A 25,079-nucleotide genomic window follows, 5' to 3' on the forward strand; every position below is an offset into this window, starting at 1 on the left:
TTGCGTAATAAAAAGACCACCAAGAATGAGGCTTCACAGAGTTTATATTTCCCGGTCGTATGCAGCCCCGGATTGCCTGCGCACAAAGGAAGTCTAAACAGGCTCCAGAGGAGAATCTTCATGGTAGTGCATAGCATTCTGCTTAACTGCTAACAAGTGCGCACAGCTGAGAGCTGTGTTGTGCAGCTGACTGTTTCGTACAACCGCCTGTTATTTTTACCATGTTTTGAGCAAGTAGCACTGGCTTCCACCTAGTCTGCACTGGACTCCAAGTAGACTTGGAGCCAGCGTGTGCTGACATGATCGTAGTATTAATCATATGTATTAACAAGACGATCAACTGGGCTAGTTGGTAAAGATGGTTCCTCGTCTTTTGCGCTCTGTGTCACCATGATTAGGGATATGTAGCCTTTAAGCAAGGAGAATTAGTGTGCCAGGATGAATATTTAACAGGTATTGGTGTTGTCACTTGCGTGTAAATATGTGATGCAGTGTTGGTGCGTTAACCAACCATTCTACTGAAGCCGAAAGAAACGCCGAGTTTAAAAAGAAGGAACTGATAAATAAGTCATCTATTTTTGAATTTTTTTTCTTGCAGCAACCTGAAAAAAAGACACAATAAAAGAGCAAATATTAAAGTGTTTTTCTACCGTCGTTTCTGTAAGGCTGCTCATACAAAATTTCTGTGGCCATCAACTTTCCAGTGTGTTCATTTAACTTTGCAGAACTGTTATTGATATCATGAGCGCACCTTGGCAGGTAGTGGGTGAAAAAAAAAACTAATTTTTTTATTTCCTAACGCCACCGGTTTTTCCGCCGTTAGAACTTATACCTTACGCGTTCAGCAGCCCTTATGTACGAAGAGCATTTCTTATAGGGCTGCTATTTGCTGGAAAAAACTAGTGGACAGAACTTAGAGGTTTTCTGCGAAAACAACGCTCTCCACCGTCATACACAAGCGCATAAGGGCAGAGATCAAGCAAAAACCCATATAAGCGATGCCATGTCTAGAAATCTCCGCCTTTTAGTGTAAAAAAAATCTGTATACAGGTTTATTGGAGTTTATCGTCCCAAAGCGACTCAGGCTATGAGGGATGTATACAGGTGTACGGCGCCGAGGGCAACCGCGTTTTCGAAATTCTCTAAACTCATATAACTATTGCTTACAATTGCGCTACACGCCTCTCAATAACCAAGGAGCATAACCGTAATAGTCAAAAAATTAACAATACAATATTAGTTAACCAGGTGTCTGATTAGCACGTCGTAGCTGCTTTCAAATGTATTATGCCGGTTATAATGCCATGCCGAAAAAAAGCGCTCTTCTAAGTTAAGAAGCCTCTTTTTAAAAATTGTATACAATCTTAGGTGAAACACCCGGTATACATCGTGTTCTGGGTTTCCAGATACGAGATCTGCAGAACCGAAATGACAACTTAGGTCATTTTTCTGTTCTTGCAGGTTACCAAACTAGAGGTATTTTCGTTTCAGGAGTGGTAGGAACCACAGGCTAGAAAAAAACACCATTAGCTGCGTTCTTTCCGCAGCGACCAAAGCAGTATGGGTTCGAACAGTTAGCGCATTACTAGGTTTTAAAAATTTCGCGAGGAAGCTTTTCTTAAACGACGATGGTAAACATGAGTACAAGGTCAGCTGGCCGTTAACAGCACACACGCGCTACAAGGCCATGCATGCCGTCTTTGAGAGAAGCTGATATTCCGGACCACGCAAGGACTGTTTTTGCAAGAGAGCGCGGCAATGAGTGCAGCGGTGTTAGTGTTTCACAATGTTGCACCAGATCTACAAATCAATTTGAATAGGCCATTTTTGAGAGCTGACGCTCCTGTTGTCATAATTGCACCTCTGTATCGTACTTGCAAGTTCAGTCATCTCACTTTATCATTACGCTGCTAAGTACATGAGATCAGTAGTGTGATTTAGAATTAAAACATATCATTAAAGAGCCCGACGCCAGCTTTAAGTGGTCCATACATAGATTTCATTACGCATTTTTCGTTGAAAACGAAATTCCACTAGTTTTTGCTAGTGAGGTGCTTTTAGCTCTTACGGAACATAAAGAGCGATGAAAATTGCCGAGTGCATTTCTATATGCAGTCTCTACAAATATACTACGCTGCGCAGACCCCAGGCGCGTTAAATTTTTTTCAGATTTTGAAGCACCATAAGGACAGCAATAATGGCCTCTTGGTTTGCCCGTTTAGGTAATTCAGCGCAGTCTTGAAACGAGCGATACACAGAACTAATGAACACAGGATTAACTAGATATCTTCGATACCGAATCTCAATACGGCACGTCTTTAGTGTTCATTGTGTCTGATAAGAAGCCGCACCTATTACCGTATAGAATGGGGCCACGAACTCTTCAAAATCAGCGAGTGAACATGAACAGCAGCATTGTTCTTTATGAACGCTGGAACTTACGTTTACTTTTATGTTCATCGCCACATAACAAAAGTTATTTAATTATCACATCCTTTCCAGCGTATACAGGGCGTCCCAGATAACTTTCGGCAGGGTGCAAAAATATACCGATGCACTTTATGACAACGTGACCAAATGCATGTTGCTGCCTGTTGTGTGCAGCAAGTCACTCTGATTTTGTACCCAGCTGAATGGCATAATTCGCCAAGAATAATTACCGAATTCGCAGGCAACAAAGTTAGGCAAAAATTCTATCAGAAAGTTGAAAATTCCGCAAATCACCCATGTGAAGAGTGTCTTACATTCCTTCTTTTATGCCTTACGTTCTTCCGCTTACTGCACATGCTTTCGAAATACAAAAAAAACACATGACAAGCCTGCTTCCGCGCAGATTGCAGTGCTCACTAACGTTCCGCGCAAAACGTATATGATGAAACAACTATTTGCACCCATGAATGATTCAGTGGGCGATAAAGACTTGTGTCTTGACCACTGTCATCTTCCTCCCCTTTCAGCAGGCTGGAATTTCTCGGGAGTCAGGGGCCAGATGGATGACCTTCTTTTGGTCTTCTTTCTGGCTGACCATTACAGCCTCCCAACGCTCAGCATTCCTGTTTGATTCATTGCAGCTAGAGCATGTCAACACCATATGTCTGCAATTTTGCTGCAGTGGTTACACCTTGGGTGACGGTCCGCCTGATGCCATCTGCTTAGTGGTAGCGGGTTGGGAAAAATTCCCGCCTGCAAATTTCTCCATGTGACCTCTCCTTTTCTGTTCGGGCATTTGCGTGCTCGAGGTAGTGTCTGTCCTCCTGCTATGTAAACGCTAAGAATATCTTCGTACGCGTTCAGCTCCTCGTCCATCTGAAGGGGCTTTCTGTTCGACGAGACCGCACTGTGATCCCGGACTGTGAGTCCTAAGGCCAATGGGTGCGCTATCTCGTTTCCTCGCAGGTTCTCGTGAGCCGGAGTCCAGATTAGGCTACCTAGCTCTGCCTGTGTCAGGCCGGCAGCCAGAATGTTGACTGCTTCGGAAGATACTTTGCCTGCGTTGTAGTTTCTGATAGCCGATTTGGAATCGGTTGTAATCACTCTGAGAGTCTGTTGAGCGCAATGGCTATTTACTTAGCCGCTGTTGCCTTCCTCTGTCGGATGCTGCAGCATGAGACTCGGTCCCCGCGCTTCCTGGTTTTAAGGCCTACGAAACCTGTTCTGCGTTCTTTTTCCGCCGCGTCCGTGTAAACCGCATTCTGTCTGTTGGCTAGTTTTTCTGTAGTTTCTGTAGAGCTTTCGCTCTACAGAATCTCTAGTGGCGTTTGGATTTTGTTCCTTATGTCTGTTGGCATATTCTCTGTGTTTCAGCCACACTCGAGGTTAAAAGTTTAACTTTTCTATTATCGTTAGCCCGATAGGCTGCGTAGGAGTCGTGGCTGTTGCGCAACTCTGGTAGCCTCAATGAGCTCGTCTAGTGTGTTTGAAATCCTCATATTAAGAATGTTCTGGGTGGATCGGTACGGGGGGAGGTCCAGGGTTGTTTTCGTGCCTTTCTTGATTGGATTTCAATGTTTTCTTTTCTGTTGTGGCTACCCGTAGGTATGGTGCCACATTTGTGACTCTACTGATTATGAATGATTGGAGTAGTCTCAAAAGGTTCGTCTCCTTCATTCCCGCGTGTTTGTTTTCTATTTTTTGAGCAGCCTACACGTCTGACCTACAGTAGATTCCAGCTTTTGTATCATTTCCATGTTTTACCGTTTGACTGTACCCTAAGACCCAGAACTGTAATCATGTCTACCGAGGGTATTTTGTCCTCGTTTGCCGATAGCGTTATCCGATGTTCATGAGGCGTTCTTTGTCGCTTTTGTGACGAGAGGAAGAGTGCTTCCTATTTCTCGGCAGAGCACTTGAGTCCTACTTGTTTAAGGTAAGACTTAATTTTGTCGATCGCTCTTTGGCGGGTACCTTAGACGTGCGCATCACTGCCTCTGCCATGGCAGAGGATGAGGTCGTGCGCCTATATTGTGTGTTTGACTCCTTCTATACCAGCCAGTTTCTCCGGTCGGCTCATCATTGCAATGTTAAAGAGCGTGGGTGATAGGATCGAGCCTTCGGGAGTACCATTCGGGCCCAGCATTACGCCTTTCTGCACCTGCCCTCCCAGGATGATAGTAATTGTACTGTTGGAAAGAAAGTCCTTAACGTTGTTGTATAGCTTTCTCGCCACATTTAGATTTTCTAGGCTTTCTAGTGTGGTTGCGTGGTCAATGTTATAGAAAGCTTTGATCATGGCATGTGTTTCTAGGGAGGTGTTTGTTCTCGTTTGAGTGACATCCTCCTTTAGCTAACGTACACATGATGCAAGCGAAATGGGTCTCAGGTTTTTGAGACTCAGTTTCTTACCTGGTTTCGAAATAACGACTAGGTTGGCCTCATTCTACGCAAGTTGAATTTGGCCCTTGTCTAAACATTCCTGCATGAAAGCTTTTAGGTGTTTTTTGATGTATCATCTAAATTTCTTAGCTTGCGATTGATGGTTCTTTCTGGACCTGCCGCCGTTTTCGTTCTGAGTATGTTTAATTCCACCCTTACCTCTCCGATGGTGATGCTCCCGTCGAGAATGGGATTCCCTGCGCCCTTCGAGTCGAGGAGGGGTGTGCGAAGTATGCTTCGCAAGTACCTGTCTCCCATTTCAGAGATTAGTTGGTCGCTTGTGCCTTCGTATTTGAATACGAGTTGCTGTAGTTGTTAGCGGGCCTCGTTCTTTGTTTCCACTGGGTCTAAGAGGTGTCTGAGAATTTGCCACATGTTGACTTTGCTCATTCTGCCGCCCATCTTGCCGCAGAATTTCCCCAGAATTACGCCTTGATATCTCTGTTCTGTTTGGCTAGTAGCTTGTGTATGTTTTTTTCCCCTAGTTTTGACAACGTTTGCTTCTAGTTCTCTTTTATTGCGACACAGGCCTTTCATGCACCTGTTTTTCGTCTACTTCCACCCTTCCGGTAGCGTAACAGCCGCGAGAATGTCTGTGCCGCAACATTTAATGCCCTTCATTTCGTCTTGGGATTGAGGGTTCCTGCTCAACAGATCCAAATTACCGGGGTGACCTTTTTTGGGTTTAGACGCGGGCAGTCCATCTTCTACCATGATATCAATAATTTTGTGGTCGCTTCCTGGGTCCTCCCCCGTGTTGCACCACCTGCCCGTGATTTCGCCTCCGGTTAGTGTTAAGTCGGGTGTAGTGTCCCTACTCAAGCTATTGCCCTGTCTGTTGGTTTGATGGGTTCAGTAATTAAGATTAGCTCATTCTGTAGAATGCTGTCCATGTGTTCTCTGTCCTTGGTGGGCGTAAATTTGTACCCCCGTGCGGGGTGATTAGCGTTAAAGTCGCCTACAATGACGATCGAAATTCTGCCCATGATCGGTTTTGCTTTTGCGAATAGCCTGTCGGAGCCGCAATCCTTTCTTTGTTTCGGAGAGCTGTATACGTTTGAAGGGACACTGAGGAGAAATTGAAGTTGGCTTGTATCGACAGAATAACAGCTCCTGATTACAAAAACTCCACTCATACTGACAGCAAAGCTCTTGTAACGTAGAAAAGAACAAGAACCAAAATACAGGTATCGCCGCCACAGGCCAAACTCGCAAGTACAAGCGTGATGACGTCAAGGGACAAAACAGTGTTGCTAGAACCAATAGTTCTAGTAACGCTGGGACACGAGAAGGCGCGAACCACGGAGGCGCAGCCAATGCATACGCAAATCTCCTTAACGTCACCAGATGGCGCCACGTGCCCGGCAGCAACGCGCGCGCCTGCAGCATCGGGACCAATCAGCGCCTGCTCACATGCGGTAGGTGGGCTCCCGGGATTCCGCTAACGCTAACAAGGTTAACAAGGTACATGGTGTGTTAAAGGTGTCTATATGCGAGAACTTCGTTGACGACTTCGAGAACGGGATCCATCGCAACGCTGGCAAAACGCCGGTGCAAGCGTAAACGAAGCGGCGGTAGCGACGGCCGCAATAGCCGATAGCTGCCTTCAACGTGCGGCCGGCGGTAGCTTTCTTTTCGGCTGCTGCTAGGCCGCACTGCCGGCCGCCAGAAATCACGGAGTCTGTGTTACGTCATGTGCACATCATGTTTCACGTCACTTAGTCCTGGTCGTCATAAGAGAGTCCCAAGTTTGAACCAGAGCGGCGGGAAAAACTTTTTCAACTTTTACCAAGTGCCAACAACGCCATGAAATGCCAAACTATCGGATTTTGCTTTAAAAAAATATCAATAGAGCTCTCCTCACTGTGCTTTTAAGGCGTATAGGCACTTCTCTTTCCGATCTCGCGAGTCGTTCCGATTAGAGTGTGATCTAATTGACCGTGTCCCGTCTCGTGCTGCAGTGCGGTAACGTTCCGTTTGACGAGAGTTGTGGTGGTAGTGGAAACATTTATTATGAAGGGACAGCAGGTATGCTTGTATCAGGCCGTAAGGGACCGATCGTTAAAAGCACTAGGTGGAGGTCCCTAGTTATGGTGGCAACCTACGTACTGTCGCCACGGCCCAGGTACGATTTTTCAGCGGGCACCTTCGCGTTTTACTGCACTCCTGTAAGGCTATGATTTCGGGTTCGTCTCCGTTAGCAAGGAAGGGTTGTAAAATAGCTCGTTTGAGCTGAAATCCCCTACTGTTCCATTGCCATATAGTATTACTGCAGCTTGCCCAAGGCATTTTTGGTTGCTTGGAATTCCGCCCATATCCGTTGGTCCCCTTTCTCAAATTCCGCCTTGAGAGCAGCGGCTCGCTTTTCTGATTCTACTCTGATCGTACCTGTGACTTGCTTTTGGAATTGCCGTAGTGTTTCGTTCAGTAGTTTCATGCACACACCTTTTTGTCGTTTAGTTGTTCCAATTTGTCCTCCGCCTCCGACTCCTCGGTTCGTCTCTTGTTTTGGTGGTTTTTTTTTTCCACCTTCATTATCTCTACGTCTTCATCGTGCTCCACCTCCATACGTGCTGTTGTCTGTGCCTGTTCCTTTTTGTTTTCCTCGGGTTTATTAGCGGTCGATTCCAGCATTTTGATTCGCTCTTGTTGCTTCTTAATATATTGAGGTAGTGTATTAATCGGCTCCGCCTGTTGCTTAATGAGATCTTTGCATTTTTTAACTGTCACAGAGTCCTGGGAAACTTTAGCTGGCCAGCTCACCTTTGGCGCTGGCTCCTTGCGTTGCTGTTGATGTCCGGCTTGTAGCTAGCGGAAGGAATCTGACCGGTCCCGCATTCTCCTGCTGGATCTATCATGGGAGTGGTTGTTCCTCTGCCCTCGTTTCTTCGCTTCTAGCACCTCTTATTTTGCTTGCCAAACGAAGACTATTTTTACTGGGTGAGCTGTTGGGTAAATGACGACATGGCAGCGACGCAGGCCTTGGCTATGCAATTCACGCCTTGTCGCTATCATGCATCCCTGGAGCAATACATTTCGCTGGCTTAAATTGCAGTCATTGCCTGCGTCTCTGTACTGTAGTCTGTAAAGCGGCAGCACACCCGACTAAATGCTGTGTAGAAGAAACGTTTCAGAGCACTGCAATCTCGGCGTGCAGGACTGCATGTCACATGGTATTTTTTTGCACTTCGCAGGCATTTGTAGTTAACAGAAAAAAGCTAAAGCGTTATAGTTGGATAGTAAGATACTCTTTAAACGATTGTTCTGCGGAATGCTGAACTATCTATTCAGAATTTTGTTTACCTAACTTTGTCGCACTGGAAGTGGGTTAATTAATCTTTACTAATTATGAAATTAACAGGATTAAAAATGGTTATGGCTCCTGAATAGAATAGACAACAATTGTATTTGGTCGCGCCGTTTTGGAGCGCCTCGTCGCATTTTTAAACCCTGTCTTAAGTTATCTGGGATAATGTGTACACTGGTGTTGAATGAAAACTAATTTACCTATTTTTCTTGAATTTTCTGTTGTAAATAGAAGAGGCGACAAACTTAAAGGAAAGAAGGAATTAGGAAGTTGCTGGTTAACAAAGCTGCGAGCAGAAATTATGCTCGGAAAAGTTTACCATGGTGAAGAGGCGCGAGCGGTGGATGGTTTTCTCGTTCGAACTGTAATCTGGAAGTCAACCGTTAGCTGTTTCAGGATTATTCTCATATTTCTCCAAATGCCATATGGCGGCGTACAATGAGATGCCAAATAATTCTGAGAATGGCGGGGTCCCCAGTTATCTTCTCCGGTGTCCCGAGCAGAGTATCACTCACCCGGCATCGAGCCTGCGTTTTTCCTGACGCCATACCTTTCCATTCCTGTTTCCGGCCCGTGATAGAGTACCACATGTGCACTCGCCGGTGACAGACGAGTTTTCTGTGGCGGCGGATGGCATGTATACCTTTGCCTAGGTTCAGTTTTATTACCTCTACTTCTCCGTACATACTGTGCGTCGTATTGCACAGGTGCCTAGCTTGACGCGTATATAGCCGAAGTATTTTCTAGCATTTCAATAGTTGCTTCGCTCTTTTGTCTTTAGGAACCCCGTCCTGTACCTACGAGCGGGCAGCCTTTTTACTGGAAAAGTGCAGAAGAGTTTGCAAAAAAAAAAACAGAGGTCATGAGCTGATACCACGTCGTTGCTACGTGCTGATTTCAGGGACGTGTTTTTGAAGCTTTTCTGCCTAAAAAACAAGGTAAGCTAGTGGCGGTTTTCAATTCCTTTCTCTTGGCCTAAAGTTGACATAACTGCAATGAGACGAAAGAAAAATAGTATAGTGAAAATAGACTCAAAAGAAAACATTCGACAGAAGTCTGTCTGGTTGGGAAATTTAATGTTAGGAGAAGGTAAGTGGCGCCAACCAAGTAAAATACAGGAAAAACACGACGTTTCGGGACCGGCTCGGCCCCTTCTTCACGGTGTGACTACGGGCGAGCGCAGCTTGGCTTTTTAAGCCCCTGTGTGGAGGACCTGCGGGTCAATGGCCGCAGCCCATGGACGTAGGATGAGGGGAGAGTCCCCAGGGAACGATTAACATTCTCTCGTGTTTGCTGTATGTGCCACGACTCGAGTAGAAGCCTCCTGCGTGGGTTAGCTTCCGTTTCCAATACAATGGTGCTGTCGAAGTCAATTGGGTGGTCACACCCTTCACAGTGTTCGGCCACGGCGCTGCGTTGACGATTCATGTGACGGACGTCCGCTTTGTGTTGGTTCATCCTTTCCGCGAAGTTCTTCGTTTCCCCTATGTACGACGCCGGGCAGACGGAACACGGAATTTTGTACACGACGCCCTGGGCCTTTTCTCTGGGCTGCCGGTTTTTTGGGCGGGGGAGAAGGCGACCGATAGTGCTGGTCGGTTTGTGCGTTGTCAGCACCCCTTCTTTTCCGAGAATGCGACCGAGCGTCTCGCTCACGCCTCTCACGTAGGGGATGCAAACACGTTTCCGCTTCTGGCATGCGTCTGAGGAAATAATAGACCGGATTTTGTTTTGCCTTTCTTGTTTCCTGATAATGCGCCGGATGAATGAGCTTGGGTAGCCGTTCTTTTGGAGGTCAGAAATGACTCGGTTCTTCTCCTTCCTTTTATCTTCACTTGAGGAACATATGGAGTCGGCTCTCTTCAGTAATGACGTCACGACAGATGCTTTGTGCGGGATGGGATGGTCGTGACGTCATTACTGAAGAGAGCCGACTCCATATGTTCCTCAAGTGAAGATAAAAGGAAGGAGAAGAACCGAGTCATTTCTGACCTCCAAAAGAACGGCTACCCAAGCTCATTCATCCGGCGCATTATCAGGAAACAAGAAAGGCAAAACAAAATCCGGTCTATTATTTCCTCAGACGCATGCCAGAAGCGGAAACGTGTTTGCATCCCCTACGTGAGAGGCGTGAGCGAGACGCTCGGTCGCATTCTCGGAAAAGAAGGGGTGCTGACAACGCACAAACCGACCAGCACTATCGGTCGCCTTCTCCCCCGCCCAAAAAACCGGCAGCCCAGAGAAAAGGCCCAGGGCGTCGTGTACAAAATTCCGTGTTCCGTCTGCCCGGCGTCGTACATAGGGGAAACGAAGAACTTCGCGGAAAGGATGAACCAACACAAAGCGGACGTCCGTCACATGAATCGTCAACGCAGCGCCGTGGCCGAACACTGTGAAGGGTGTGACCACCCAATTGACTTCGACAGCACCATTGTATTGGAAACGGAAGCTAACCCACGCAGGAGGCTTCTACTCGAGTCGTGGCACATACAGCAAACACGAGAGAATGTTAATCGTTCCCTGGGGACTCTCCCCTCATCCTACGTCCATGGGCTGCGGCCATTGACCCGCAGGTCCTCCACACAGGGGCTTAAAAAGCCAAGCTGCGCTCGCCCGTAGTCACACCGTGAAGAAGGGGCCGAGCCGGTCCCGAAACGTCGTGTTTTTCCTGTATTTTACTTGGTTGGCGTCACTTACCTTCTCCTAACATAGTATAGTGAAATTTAGTGGATGTTTCCGACTGCTAGTCTTGTACGACGAATATTACTACTGCTACTTGTACGACCTGATACCCTAGAACGGGAGCTTAAGACCTGTCGCTCTAGACTTTGAAGGCCTACTTTTTTATTATTGTGCAGAACACCCGTTACTTCCTGAAATGGTTTTACTACCCAGGCAGTACCAGTGTTACACTGTGAATATACCGGCGTCTATCTATAGCCTCCGAAACTGGGAGTTCCATATAGAAAGTGCAAAAACACACAAAAGATCAAACAAGACGCAGCAGCGAAATGTTTAAAATGAAAAGCTGATCAACAATTGATCAGAAAGAAGCTGGTTTTATCTGCCCGTGTATTAGTAATATCACCCACCCGGATATCAAAGAACTTTCGCCGCCCTCAGGAACAATCATGAAACTTGAGAATATTGTTTGTGTGTTATAACTTATACTGGCCATCCCCCACATTTAGCCGTTGTGCCTTTGTCTTAAGCCAGCATCTGGCCGGTGGCAACCTGGCCATGCTGTGGCCAACCTCTCCAGGTGCATCATTATACACCTGGGAGGTTGTGATGACGCCACAATGTCACATGACATTGGGGGGAGGTGAGCAGCCAGCTTTTCAAAGCCGATCGCTTAGTTTTTACAAAGCAGACACACCACGACAAAGATTGTAGCGTAGAAATGTTTAATGATGTTAAAATGGCGAAGCACATGCTGCTAGCACACATATTCGCATTTGGCTTAAGTATGCAAATCGGTTGACATTGTTTTGGCATGGTAGAAAAAAGGCATCATTTTTAACACGACTAACACTTCTAACCTACGCATAAGAATTTAATTTCAGAACTTTTTCATGCCATCCTGAGACCTGTATATCCTCATCTTGTGATGATGTCCATAGTATATGAAGTAAAGACCAAGTATTGAAGAGATTCGAAAAATTGCCTCCGTGTTAACCGTGTTGCTATGGAGTCATTTTATCTCGAAAAGTTTTCAAAGCCGAAACTGCATACACCGCGTCAAAATGGCGTGACGATGTAAAGCAAGACGCCCTTCTTTACACTACGACCAGTGTAATGGATTTAGAAAACGTAATGCGCTGTCATGAATGAAGATTTGTCACGGTAATGGAAAACAAAGTGAAAAAAATGTTCCACAGATACAGTACTCTAGTCGTCTGTAAATTGTACCAACGTTCTTCAAGACACTTACCACTTGAATCAATTTGAACGCAACGACTCGATAATAGTACCTCGTTGTGTATATACCCTACGCGTGTGAGGTCCTACGTGTACCACACTCTATTCTTCGCTACACTGTGAGCGTGTCATCAATCAAGTATTTCGTAAAAGGGGTATCCGCCTCCGCAGTAAAAGGTAGTTCTCACTTGATACACAACTGCACGCATCTATTTAAGCCTCGCATCGTGTTCCTCGTTGGTTTCGCACGCGCCATTGCCAGCCGCTTCCTGGCACCTCCTGTAAGCATCGATGGTTCGCATCGACCTTTTCCGCATTGCATCTGCGGCGCTGAGTAAGCTGCACGTCTACGTTTTCTTTCAAGCAGCTCCTCTTCAGTGCTTGACGGTATATTGTGAGGCCTCATCTTGTGTAACATGATGAATAACTCAAAATCGATACGGAAGTGGCTCACAAGCTGAGCGCTTGCTGTGAGAACAAGTGTCGATGCCCAGGCGATCTGGGGGTTTTCCTATATCTTTCTGCGCGCTTTGAGCTAGGAACGTGTGTCATACGGAGCAGTTTGCGTATCACGCTTCAGAATGGTGAGCTGAGTAGTTTATCTCAAGAATTCAAGCCTGTTGACTTCTTCGCAAACGTTTCAGATCCTGCGAGCCATGTGGAGGGAGGAAGTCAGGGGATGAGCCGATGCACCTCGGTACTTGTCCTCGCCTTTGCTCTCGGAGTGGTGTTTGGTGAGCCCCTTTCTAGTTCGGCATGGATGCGCGCGAATATCATAGTTTCTCTCGCTAGAAACTACAGCCTTCAACATGACATTTCTGCCCTTCCTTCCGAATCTTTATTTGCGCACTTTTTGTTCAGAGGCTGGGGATGCGACATAGCGATCAAATAATGCCAGGTAAATACGACGCAGTGAAATACATGGACGCGAGTTCATCCGTTGCTCTCACTGCGTTCTGTGTTGTGTTCCTCTGGTGCTGTATCTCATCCTTATGTCCTTTACGAAGACCGACCTTACGTGAACTGCACCATGTTTCGGCTAAAATAGGTTGAGAATGCTCGTCTTTGACGTTGGCTCCTGATCGTAATGAAAATTAAAACTACCACCTTGGTTTTGCACAAGCAACAATAAAATTTTTAGGTCAGTACAAACTACTTTTCTTGCAGGTGTAGGTAAGTAAAATTTTTGTTGCACAGAAACATATTGTGCAGACATATAGACGTTCTAACCTGGAAGAATAGAACGATATCTAGACTAGAAATTGTCGCAGGGCAGCTGCGCGAGCATAATAAACACGATGCGCACCAGCCATTAGTGAAGACACCGGCTCCTGGCTGTAGATAATCCCGCTACGGGAAGCTTGGTGGAGCCTGTTTTTTTAGACTTATCTGATATTCTTCCGGTCCATATGTGAAGGCTTTCTACTATCACAAGATTTTAAATCCGGTGTGCGATCTACATAACACAATCACTGTAAATGACGTGCTGAGGCATGGCCACAGTCAGCAAAAATCGGTGTTGAAAAAATTTGCTTTGCAGGTGTTCATCTCAGAATTATTTGGCATGTACTATCTCAAAGCTCTCCTCCAGTGGTCCTTTAATGCATGCGCTTTTGTCTTATCCATAATGGTTTCCATGGCATGACTGAACGAAATACCAGTATTCCTAAATGGGCATAAGGTACTCTGGTTGTTGAGATATAAAACTGCTGTAACGTATCGCTACTACCACAAAAAACCCGCGGGACGTTTATTTTATAAGGCAGTTATCTTTATTACCAGCTTCCATCCAAAGTCGCGAACCATCGCCCACGCAGCATTTGCGGCGCACCCACAGCACAGCTGCTAAGCTAGCAACGTACTCTGTCGTCGCAGCTGTCGGCTGCGTCTAAAGGCTGAAAGTGGTTGCGCCGCACAAGAGCTGCTAGTCTGGCAACTCCCCCGATTTTATCTGTGTGGCGCCCAAGGTAACGGTGAAACAGTACTTGTCACACGACTTCTCGCATTCCCGTAAGAGTCCAGCGAAACTGACTGGAATGCGTGGTGGCAGAACGCCTGAACAACTGTTGCAGAACCATGCAGAACAGTTCGTGGTATGAAATAGCGAAACTCCCTGAGGAGTCAACACAGCAGAGAGATGGCCCCTTTCTACAAAGAATTGGGAAAGCACAGGGCACTTGTAGGAAATAAGTAGCCTCCGCAGAAGGCATCGGCAGCAGCGATGGGAGATTCCTGTAAGCAGCAAGGGAACCGTAGCGCGAAGACACAGCGAATGCTTGGACGTTGGACGCGGGCTCAAATCAATACCAGCGTCAACTCTTTACTGCTGAGACTTCTATAGGATACGCAGTTTGTATACGCCAAAAGGAGGATTTGCAAGAATCAAGAATTAGAAAAAATGGCCATGGTCTAAGAAACCAAAGAAGCAGGCGTATGAGACGCCATAAAACACAAGTGGAAAACTGCTTCTACTGAGTAGCACTTTTTGGTGTTCCTAAATGTTCTTAAAAAAAAGGGATAACTGTTTTAATACTCAGGAAGAAGCGTCTCCACCGTGAAGGGACGCCCGCAATACATCTCTATTTCCCACCTTCCTGAGGTCATACTTATGTGCGTGTCTCCTGCCATCTCAAATGCTATAGATGCGGCGCGAGCCGGCATTATTAAAGCCTCTTCGCGATCCCCAACAGCCAGATTTGTCTTGCATTGGTAATTCAAAGGTAAACGCCAACATGATTTGATAAACACTTTTCCATCGTTCAACTATCTCGTTGATAGACCAAGTATATACTTCTATTTTCTCTGAAGTATTTAAAGCTGCGAGTTTAAATTGCATTTGGCTCTGCAAGAAAGCTGTTCATGTCAAGCCATTAAACAGGCCACGATCTGATGACAGTGACTGAATGTTTTTGACCGTAAATTACTACATGCCTATTTCTTAAAATGTACGAAAATACTTGACAACGGTATTGGGCCTGGCTATCTGGGGATGAGTAACTATGGCAAAAACAATTCACAGAGAGGAGACACAAAGACAGGCGACACACGCGAACTCTCTCTGTCAAGCTAATGCTGGTGGGATTACATTTAACGGCTGTATTTTCACCTTTATTTCTCCTTAAATTTTAGTCCGACAGCAATAGAATAGAAATGTCACTGTCAGAGCGTCTTTCCACAGGAGAAAGCAGTCGCCACGGATCGGGTTGTGGGCAACCTCCCACCATGGGAGGTTGCCCACAACTGTTATTTGCAATAAATATAAAGCAGTTATCACATGCACACCGGGGCACTGCGCATCATCTCATTGATCGAGATATAGACAGCCTCCTCCCGGATAACTATGTGTGCAAAAATAAACGTTAGGGCAGCTAGGTAAGAGAAGCCCAGGCCTGAGTAGCCATACCGGTGGCTTGTTTGAAACTGCCATTTGCCGAGGCGATAGCGTATCGCTTAACCACTGCAGTACCACGCCAGTGGTGTAGATATTTTCTGCGATAAATGATTATATAGGAGACTAGGAATACTTTCACGGCAGAGACCTCGAATGCTTTGACATTGTACTCTTGAAGCTAGGTTCACCTTCGCCGCGTTTTTTTGTTTGTCTTGTGTTTGTCCAGGCTGCCCTCATGTAGCTGCGTAATTTCACTACGCGCTGCTTAAACGAGGTTTTATAATTTGTGCTCCCTATTTTCTGTAAGTGCCACTTGAGGATATCGTTGGTTTGAGCTCTTCCAACAAAGAAGGGTTCTAAATTGTCAGCTAAAATATTCCGGTGGGAACTTAAGACTATACTTACGTGCTGTGAACGCGAACGCACGCACGTAAGGTGTTCGGCTCCTCTAATGTCGATGCTAATCTGATCACGCCACCCGAATGGAAGTTGATGCAAACGACGATACCCAAACCCAAGGCGAGAGACTAGCTGTTGAGTGCGCGGTGTGATGTGCGGAAAGAATCGTATGCCCAGACTGAGTTAGAACCGGACTAACATTCACTCTTACTGCTGTGCTCTTCATTACCTTTTTATCTAGTTCTTTGTAACTTAGATGTGTTGTATTATGATGTCTTACATACGTGCTCTGTAATTAATTTTTTCTCGTGCTTGGTTGATTAGCGATGTTGATTTGCTACTGGTTTCGTAATCTGTTTACATAGCTCATGTATGTACAGCCTTTGTCAAAAGTTTAGAGCCCAGGGGGTTTGCTTCTGGGCTGCATTGCGTTGCTCGTAATGCGACCTCAGCGTCCCAAATCTCCTGAAGGTAAGAAGATTTTTGGTCCTGCTCCCTCCGATGCGTAGCACTTCCACAAGTGCTGCAGGAGCGCCACAATAGCGCTTAGAAACAAACCCCCTGGGCTCTAAACATTTGACAAAGGCTGTACATAAAGCATTCCGTCATTCTAATGAACACCGTGTTGAAAAGACGCAGGGATTGTGCAGCGCTCACATGGAGCGGCCGACAAAGCTGTCCTTTTCGCTCCGGTCTTGGTTCGGAACTTACTTGAGAGAAATTTAAAAAAAATTATTTTTCTTTCCTGATGAAATCACGCGGATTTCCAAAACGTTTGGTGTGGACAAACAGAACGCCGACGTTTCCGCCCCTTAATCAATATAATGCATTCGCATTAATACAGACGTTGCGCGTGGAGTTACAGCATAAGAAAAAAGAACCTTGATAGAATAGTCTGCTGAAATCCGGAGCAGTTCTTAGCGTGTCCGTAACGACAGCATTCGGTGCGTCGCCGTGCAATCACGAACCTCTGTGACGGCGCAGTGTGACGCGTTGTACAGGCAAGGCGGTGACACGTGTTCGAGGTCGTGGCCAGAAGCGCGTGCGCAATGCCGACGCGAAATTCTCACCAACCTATACTCCAGATGCAACGAGAATTTTGGCATATATCTGAAAATTTCACTAGCTGTGTTGCTATCACCTTACACAATGCCGTCGACATCGACGGAATGTTCTGAAAATACTGCTGGCGATTGTCGTTAGCAAGATCGCCTCCGAAAGTTAGAGGCGAGGTATTTAAGCACGTCAGATGCCCGAGAGCATGTACGGGAGCGAAACATGGGTCAGCGCAGAAACATTCCTGCAGAGGATAACTTAGGCATTGCATAAAGCAGAAATTTGGGCAAGTTGGTACGTATTCGTTTTTGAAACAGCGCAACAAAGACGGGACTTGGAACTGAGGGGTAAAGACAAACAGGTGCTGACTAACAACTGGGTTTATTGAAAAAAAACACACAAATATATAGACAGTTAGGAAAGATTAATCGCCACTATAGTCAACTCATGCCACATGGGACGCCAGATACCCAATCTCCCCTTGGGTTGCGCTGTTTCAAAAATGGATAACTTAGGCGTAGCGCAGTCTACATCGGAAGTTTTAGTAATGTACTGTGCACAAAAAGGTTCCTTCAAAATTATACGAGCTTCAACAGGTTACCGTGCAAATTCGTACAGCACCTAATGTGCCTGAACAGCGCATCAAAGACTCGAAGGAATGGAGAGGATAGCGCATGTCGGCGCCTCCGTTCTGTTCCTTCTTTTGTACATTGTTCACGCACAATGAATATGAACCAAGTCGTCTAATTTCCAGCTTTGCCTGTACTGCATTCCTATTTCCGATTATGAGCTGATGCTGCAACTCCTATCGCTATTAGTCAACTTTCCTGCAAGGTTTCATGCGGTTTATTTCCTTTCCTTAACTGCGGCTACTTGCATTCACAGGCTTTATTCCACGTGAACCATTAAGCGCGAAATAAGTGAGAAGCAGCGAACTCATGCATATATTTTTAATAAGTGTTTTAGATCGTGTTCTAGTGTGTGCAACAGAGGCAGGTCGCGGTCCTTGCTTTTTCTCTACACAATAGCTTTACATGGCTCTGTAACTTGCCGTATAATCTTCTTTTCCTCCGGTAACAGCCTCTGCTAGACTGCTGAAACGGAATTTCATTGAAACGCATTATGACACTGAACACTTCGTAGATGCTTCAAATGCCAATTTGGTTGTATTTAAGTGTTTAAATGCGGATGCGACTAATAGAATTAAGAGACCATTATAGAATCTGCATGCAAAATTTAACCGGGCTTAGTATTCTTACGCTCCATTGGACGATGTATAGATTATATTTAGAGGTTTGCACATTCAAACTGAGTATTTCTGGTTTCTCGAGCAAATGTTGGATGACGCCCGAAACATGAGTGCCTTGTTACTGTTATAGGTGAGAACAGGCTCGTTGAAGTCGGTCCATCATTAGCTGTGCTTCAACCGGAATCAACTTCAAACGTGCTACTGCCGGCAGTACAGACCGCTACCATCGTGATTAAGCAACCACCGCCCACAGGTAGTAAAAGACTCATTCTCGCTTGAGCACCTACGCTACTGCTCAGTCTTGTTACCTGCATATGCCGCAGGTCTACGTTATGTGACCATTATAATATAATAAAGGGTTTATCTATATCGACACGTCCATGAAGTGGGCATTCGAAGATAAATTCTGTGCTTTCGCACCACTATATTAATTTTCTCTTCCATATGCCCTTTAATATGGTGCCCTAAGCGGCTGAGGCCGGACGGCTATCCTTTTTAAAGCGCTGTACATTATTCTAGGGAGGCTGTTTATAAGCGTGCTCCAAGTCTGTAAGATCACTGCCTGAAATTTGGTTTGGTTTGGTTTATGGGGTTTAACGACCCATAGCGGCTCAGGCTATGAGAGGCGCCATAGTGGAGGGCTCCGGAAATTTCAACCACCTGGGGTTCTTTAACGTGCACTGACATCGCACAGTACACGGGCCTCTAGAATTTCTCCTCCATAGAAATTCAACCGCCACGGCCTCGATCGAACCCACGTCTTTCGGGTCAGCAGCCGAGCATCATAACCACTGAGCCACCGCGGCGGCCCTGAAATTTGGAAAGTGCTCTTGAATCCAATCACCAAAACGGCGTTCCTCATAGCCTCAGTCACTTTGGAACGTTAAACCACCATACAGCAAATCGATATTTATTTCACAGAAGTGAAGTCAGGACCATGGGCATACAAGAATAGCGCAGTAAACTACGCGAGGGGCATGACACAGGAGGGAAGTGGAAGGGATGGCTAACTCAGACACGCAGTTGGTTTATTGAAGGGACGTGTCTTTTCTTCTTCAAGAACAATAGGCATGAGCGCCTAATACGCAAACTTATGGTCACCTTACCAGATTGAAAAATTATATTATTGTTGCGAAAGCAACGCTACGCGAGTCGCCGAGCTATTTTGCAGAGCTGACGAAAGGCCATACTGCGCATGCGCGAGAAGCAGTAATGTCACAAGGCGCACAGCTGGCACGCCGCCGCCGTTGTTGCGGAGGTGACTCAGAGGTGCCGCCTCCGCGCTCGTCCGTTACGCATGCGCAGTAGCGGCGCATAGGTAGCGTGCCAGGACCACCGCCGCTGCTGCGCGCTCTCCATCGCCCCTCTCTTTCTCCTCGTTCCTTTCGCAATGCTCCAGGTTTAACCAGAGCTAAACCACTCCCAAATCTTCTTCTACACTCGAACCAAAGCCTTACTGACGCATTTGTCCAGGACATCCCTCATATTCGCAAAGCTTTGGAAGTTTCACTCGCCTTTTTTCCTTAGTACCGCTTATTATTTTTGAATGCATGAAATTCGGTGTGCATTTGCTTCTCTATCACATAATTACCGTGTTTCAGTAGATGTTGCGCAATAAGCTAACCTCAAGAGTTCTAATGCTCTACTTTTGTCCTGTGTAACCGAGCGGCAGCTGAGCGGGATCTTGTATTCCACTTACGTCGTGCGCAGAACATTTTCAGTGTATGATGCCACAGCCTGCTTCTATTTGTATAACTTGCTTGGTTAATAAGCACCAACGAGACAGCTTGGCGGCCGCGGTAAAGAATACATTGACACAAACGCTTCCTGCCACCCTCATGATAATTTTGAATTTAAGGGCACCCAAAGCCGATGAGCGCAATGGTACAAGGTATGTTAGTCCACTGAAAGTAAGGCGAAGGACCCATTTTCCAACCACTTCGATCAAAAGAAGCCGGTCACCAGGCCAAAGGAAAGCTTGTACCTTTGTATGATCGATGGGTACCCGGTGGCACTCGGATCGCATCCCGCCTCTCCCCCATACAAGGCGGCTGCTCGTGCGTCTAGCCAACCGCTGCGGTCCACCCACGTTCTTCAGGCCATGCACGATCGTCTCAGCATAGGGTAGAAATTGAGATTTCTGTCACACGCGTTTATCATATCCGCGTGCAGTTCTGTTGGTGCAAAGGGTCTTCGTGAGAGACAGCAACAGCCAGAATAAGAAATGGGGAAACCCAGCAGAACGAACTCAATCCAAGCCGCCGCGGTGGCTCAGGGGTTATGATACTCAGCAGCTGACCCGAAAGACGCGGGTTTGATCCCTGCCATGGCGGTCAAATTTCGATCGAGGACAAATTCTAGAGGCCCGTGTACTGTGCGATATCAGTGCATGCTAAAGAACCCCAGGTGGTCTAAATTCCCGAAACTCTTCACTACTGCGTCTCTCATAGCCTGAGTCGCTTTGGGACGTTAAACCCCCAGACGCCATAAGCCGAAGGCGCTCCACCTCAGCGGTAAAACTGACCTGAGCTGGGCTTAACAAGTGATGAACTCAGGGAAGGAAGACGCTATTTACCTTTTAATGAGCCTCTAGTCACAAAAATAGTGCACAAAAAGAGCCTTTTCTGACCTTGGCATGTACGCTTAATACAGTTGGTCTCTTTCTCTAGGAAAGCCTTACAATAAATAACAAACATGAATTTCTAGGGAGTTATACAGTGTAATACAAACTTGTAGCAGCAGAATTAAAAGATGCCTAACTTCACTGCCAACCACTTCTAGGCTATTTTCATGATTACCGCTTCAAAGAATGACAAAATTGACAGTTTAGCTATAAACTATAAGGCAATAGGTTTCACTGAGCACCCATGACAGCGAGAAAATATATTTAGCTAAAGAGATCCCAGTGAGGATTGGGGCCACACTAGAACCTATAATAATGCCTCGTTACTGCACAAAGAATTAGTCCTGTAAGCTCCTAATGTTTGAGGGCAGATACATTTTGTGCAGTTCCTGAAACCTTTCTGCAGAAATTCCGCGTTCATTTTGGAACGCCGCCACCCCCGAACATTTGATTCATTTAGGTTTGATTAGTAGAATGCAGTTCGCAGCAGAGTTGGTTGCCAATAAAATTTACCACCCTTTAGGTCAACTTGTACTATTTTGAATTTCACCTTCGAAATTGTTTTTAAAGAACGAGAGCATATCTGGCAAGGTACGTGGCAAGGGGAAAGTCTCTTTTTAGATCCATTTTTTTTTTCACTCGAAGCTAGTTAATAGGATAATTGCGTCTTCCTGCATGAGGTTCTCTGTTCTTGAATCTTGTTCTGACCTGGTGCCGATAAGTTGTCCGCTGATGTGGATCGCGTTTAATAAACTTGGCTCTTTTTTTGGCTGTTGCTGGGTCTGTGTTGAAGGACATTTGTACCCATATAACTGCACACGGAATCCGCAAACACCAGTGGCGGGAAGATGAAATTCCAACCTATCTACTTAAGATCTGGCATGGTCTAAGAAGCGTGGGGCAACTATTTTCTGTGGACGTGTGTTTTACCGCGCCTTTTCAAGCTGTCCTGTTGACGCATATGGCCTCACCAGCAGAATCAAGTAGGTGGCCTGCAGAACTGGAGTGGTTTACCTGATGCTGCTCAGCTGCAGTTCGGTTTATTTAGGAAAAAAAGCATGCTGCATCAACGAGTGTCTATGGAAGTATAGCAAATGTTTAGGTGGGAATTTTGGGAAGTATTCATCAAAAACCTGTAAATTGTGTGAGAAAAATTATCGGTGGTCTCTTGGCAAATAAATTTCTCCCGATTTTCCTCGTTAACCTAAAGGCGACTTATGTGGTCATGCACGACTGTCCTCGTCTAGCTTAATTATCTTTAAGTGAACAAGGGAGCGAAACCCTAAGGGTGCCTATCAACATTTCGACGAAGACAACTTGTCTTCGATGGAGGCAAGTCCTCTTATCGAAACACTGGCAAGCACCCTGAGGTTTTCCCCTTCTTTGTCCCCTTTGTAATTATCGAGAACCTTTTGACCAGCCTCGCCCTCCTACTTATTTATATTTGTATATCGCCTCATAAGCTTGAAAATTCGTGTTCTGTCCAACTACTCTTGCAGTATCCTGAACTTCCCTCTTTCAATAAGCCGCCTAAGATTCTCGCAGTGATTCGAGCCGCCATTCTGTCTGTTGAGTGGTCTCTGAAGCCACCTGTCCTCGGTTCTCTATTGCATGTTCCTCCAGCGACTTCAGCATTTCCTTCTCCGTTTTCTGTCTTCGCGTTTCTCGCTCGTCGTATGTGTCGGCATCATGTTTAGGAAAGTCACTCTGCCTTCACCTCTCTGCTTTGCCTTTCCACCTCGCTATATCCTCTAGATCGTTTGACGCACGTTGACGCTCTCTTCTTTTCTTCTCGCGTTGCTGTTCAGCTGGCTGAGCACGTCTTTCAGTGTACGAATCTGTGGAATGACCGGCTTCATCAATGATTTACCGTTTGCAGAACTACAGTTTCCTCCCATGACTTCACCCTCCTCCTCTTCTTTCTAGCGCCTGCATATGCACGCAACCACATTTCCTCGCTTTGGGACGTTAAACCCCATAAACCAAACCAAACCAACATTTCTTGCACTTCATCTTCACTTTGTCTCTGCACTCGGCTACAGCCGGCGCGACGCCCCTCCATGCTAACCAAGCTTCGAGCCAAAGGCTCCAGTTAACGCGACCCCTCCTCGGAGCTTAGCCGGATTACTCCGAGCTTCACCAGAAGATAACGGCTGTCTCACTAGTGACGCAAGACATGCCAACGCATTAAAATGTGCATGAAACTTCTGTCGCCTTGCGAATGCTGAGATATGGCCCGGACATGTTTGTGGGCGGGCCTTTGTTTGGCTTCTAAAATATTGAACTAAACTTTCTTGGCTTGATAAAATGACTATGATTGTGCGTTTCTTGGGTATTGAGTGCTTAGCGTACATGTGCTTTGTTGTTGGTGATGAAATGTGGCGTCGCTTCACCAAACCATGTGTTAGTCTGCGTTCGTCTCGTATTCTCTCGTGTGTCATGTACAGTACACACGTATATGTTTCATAATTAGGCCATATCAATTAGTGGCTCCGTTGTACACTCTATGATGCTATAATCTGCAACTTTTCGTTGTGAGGCTTGCGCAGTTTGTGTTGAGCCACCGTCGTAGCATTTTATAACAGGAAAATTGATGTAACATTTTGAAAGAGCTTTGGCGCTCAATATATGCTAAAGAAGCGGAACAAAAATATCTTGTTGAATGACTGCCGCTTCAAGAAAGAATCCGAACGCCTTGTTTCATAGAAACAATGCGTGTATTAAGATACATTATTCAGTATATTTCATGTAATCTAAAAGCTGCACCACAGGACGTACCAATCCAAGGTTCAGGTTTCAGAATTTTATGAAAACGTTAGGATCTGTTTACCAAGAAATATTACGAGAATGTTTTCAGTGTAGGGAGGGATACAGAGCTCGGCGGTTTCAGAATATTATGAAAACATTAGGATCTGTTTACCAACAAACATTAAGAGAATATTTTTAGTGTAGGGAGGGATACAGAGCTCGGGATCCGGCAAATGTGCTCTTAGAATGAAAATTTGTCTCGACACAGAGAATGAGTGAAAATACAAAGTGAAATGATGGTCTATTTTCCGGCAGATGTCCCGAGAATGTGACTCTAAATTTTAAAATTGAAGTCCCCTTTATTAGAGCACGGAATTGAACGAAGATGAAAAGCAACGATGCAAAAAAAAGAGCAATTTTGTTCTTTTCACTAATCCCTGTGCAGAAAATGAATGCACTAAGAAGCCTAGCAATCTGATGATCCGTTGAACACAATTTAACTGAGTGCGATTATTGATTTTCCCGTCGTTAAGGTGTGCAAGAGCATAAGTAAACAAGTAAGTGGCAATACCAAATACGATAAGAATATTGGTGAACGTTCGCGAGCAAAAAATAGGAGTTCACAAAAACACACTTCGTGCGTTATGATGCAGTAACGTTTACATTTTCAGAAACATAAACAAGAAACAAATATTCAACAGAATGAAGGAGGAACAAGGCCGATGTTGCAACGATTGTGCGAACTGTAGAAAAGAAAGAGCAGTAACCGGTGGTGCTTTCGAAGGATTTTAGGACAGATAAAAGGCCCGCAACTGGAATTAGCAAAAGCTATTTTGACCTAACTTGTGACAGCAATCACTGGTTTATGTCTTTGCGAGAATATTCCTTTGCTTTCGTATTTTGTTCTTTTGTTACTGATTCTCAGCATCCTTTCTGTTGCAGTGGTCATCGTCGAAACGTCCCCTGTCGTCGTCAAAGTGCCAACTGCCGTAGTGCAGCCCACGATTGTTATCGTGGATAGAAGCGGAAAGGACAGTATATTGCGGGATGCACCAGCGCAACATAAGAACGAAACGAATGACAAAAGAAGCTCGTGAAACCACTATTGCTTTTTAAGGCAAATACATATTTCCCTTTTTTTCGACTTCCTACGCCAACAAGATGTGATCATTTCGGATGTTGGGTGCGGCTAACTCAAGAAATTAGCGTTCAGCTAGTTTGTTGTAATATCTTAGGTAAAATCGGGAAAGAAAACACGCCTTTTACTGTTCAAATAGGGTCTTCTGGACTGGACTAAGTGTTCGGCACGTCAGCGATTTGAAATAAAAGCAATACGGCAAGAAATTGAAGAAGCAACGTTTTTATTCGGTCGCAGCTCGCCTTGCTACCCGCTATCATTCGCGGCCGATGCCATATCTCTTAAACTGTCGTCGAGATGTTGTTAATACACTGATTGCACAAATCATGACCAGCCTATCGTCTATAATATATAATGCATACTGCATATTAATGC

General features: G+C 45.6%; 1 protein-coding gene across 1 annotated transcript; it reads left to right on the plus strand.

The window, feature by feature from the left end:
* The first annotated feature begins 8,917 nt into the window (after positions 1-8,917).
* Positions 8,918-24,663, plus strand: LOC149362780 (uncharacterized). The gene is made up of 4 exons (XM_089568380.1): positions 8,918-9,117; positions 12,745-12,834; positions 18,326-18,448; positions 24,509-24,663. The coding sequence occupies exons 2-4, from the start codon at positions 12,780-12,782 to the stop codon at positions 24,661-24,663; spliced, it is 333 nt and encodes a 110-aa protein (XP_089424506.1). The 5' UTR covers positions 8,918-9,117; positions 12,745-12,779.
* Positions 24,664-25,079: the final 416 nt, after the last annotated feature.

The sequence above is a fragment of the Amblyomma mixtum genome, chromosome 2, assembly GCF_055824585.1.
Source record: "Amblyomma mixtum isolate Tamu chromosome 2, ASM5582458v1, whole genome shotgun sequence".
NCBI classification, from domain to species: domain Eukaryota; kingdom Metazoa; phylum Arthropoda; class Arachnida; order Ixodida; family Ixodidae; genus Amblyomma; species Amblyomma mixtum.

What these genes read in the sequence shown, in the direction of transcription:
- LOC149362780 (XM_089568380.1), top strand. Translation starts at nt 12,780, where the DNA reads ATGAGCCGATGCACCTCGGTACTTGTCCTCGCCTTTGCTCTCGGAGTG. An exon ending in TGCTCTCGGAGTGGTGTTTG is followed by an intron (nt 12,835 to 18,325) that starts GTGAGCCCCTTT and finishes TTACTGTTATAG; the next exon opens with GTGAGAACAGGCTCGTTGAA. An exon ending in TAAGCAACCACCGCCCACAG is followed by an intron (nt 18,449 to 24,508) that starts GTAGTAAAAGAC and finishes TTTCTGTTGCAG; the next exon opens with TGGTCATCGTCGAAACGTCC.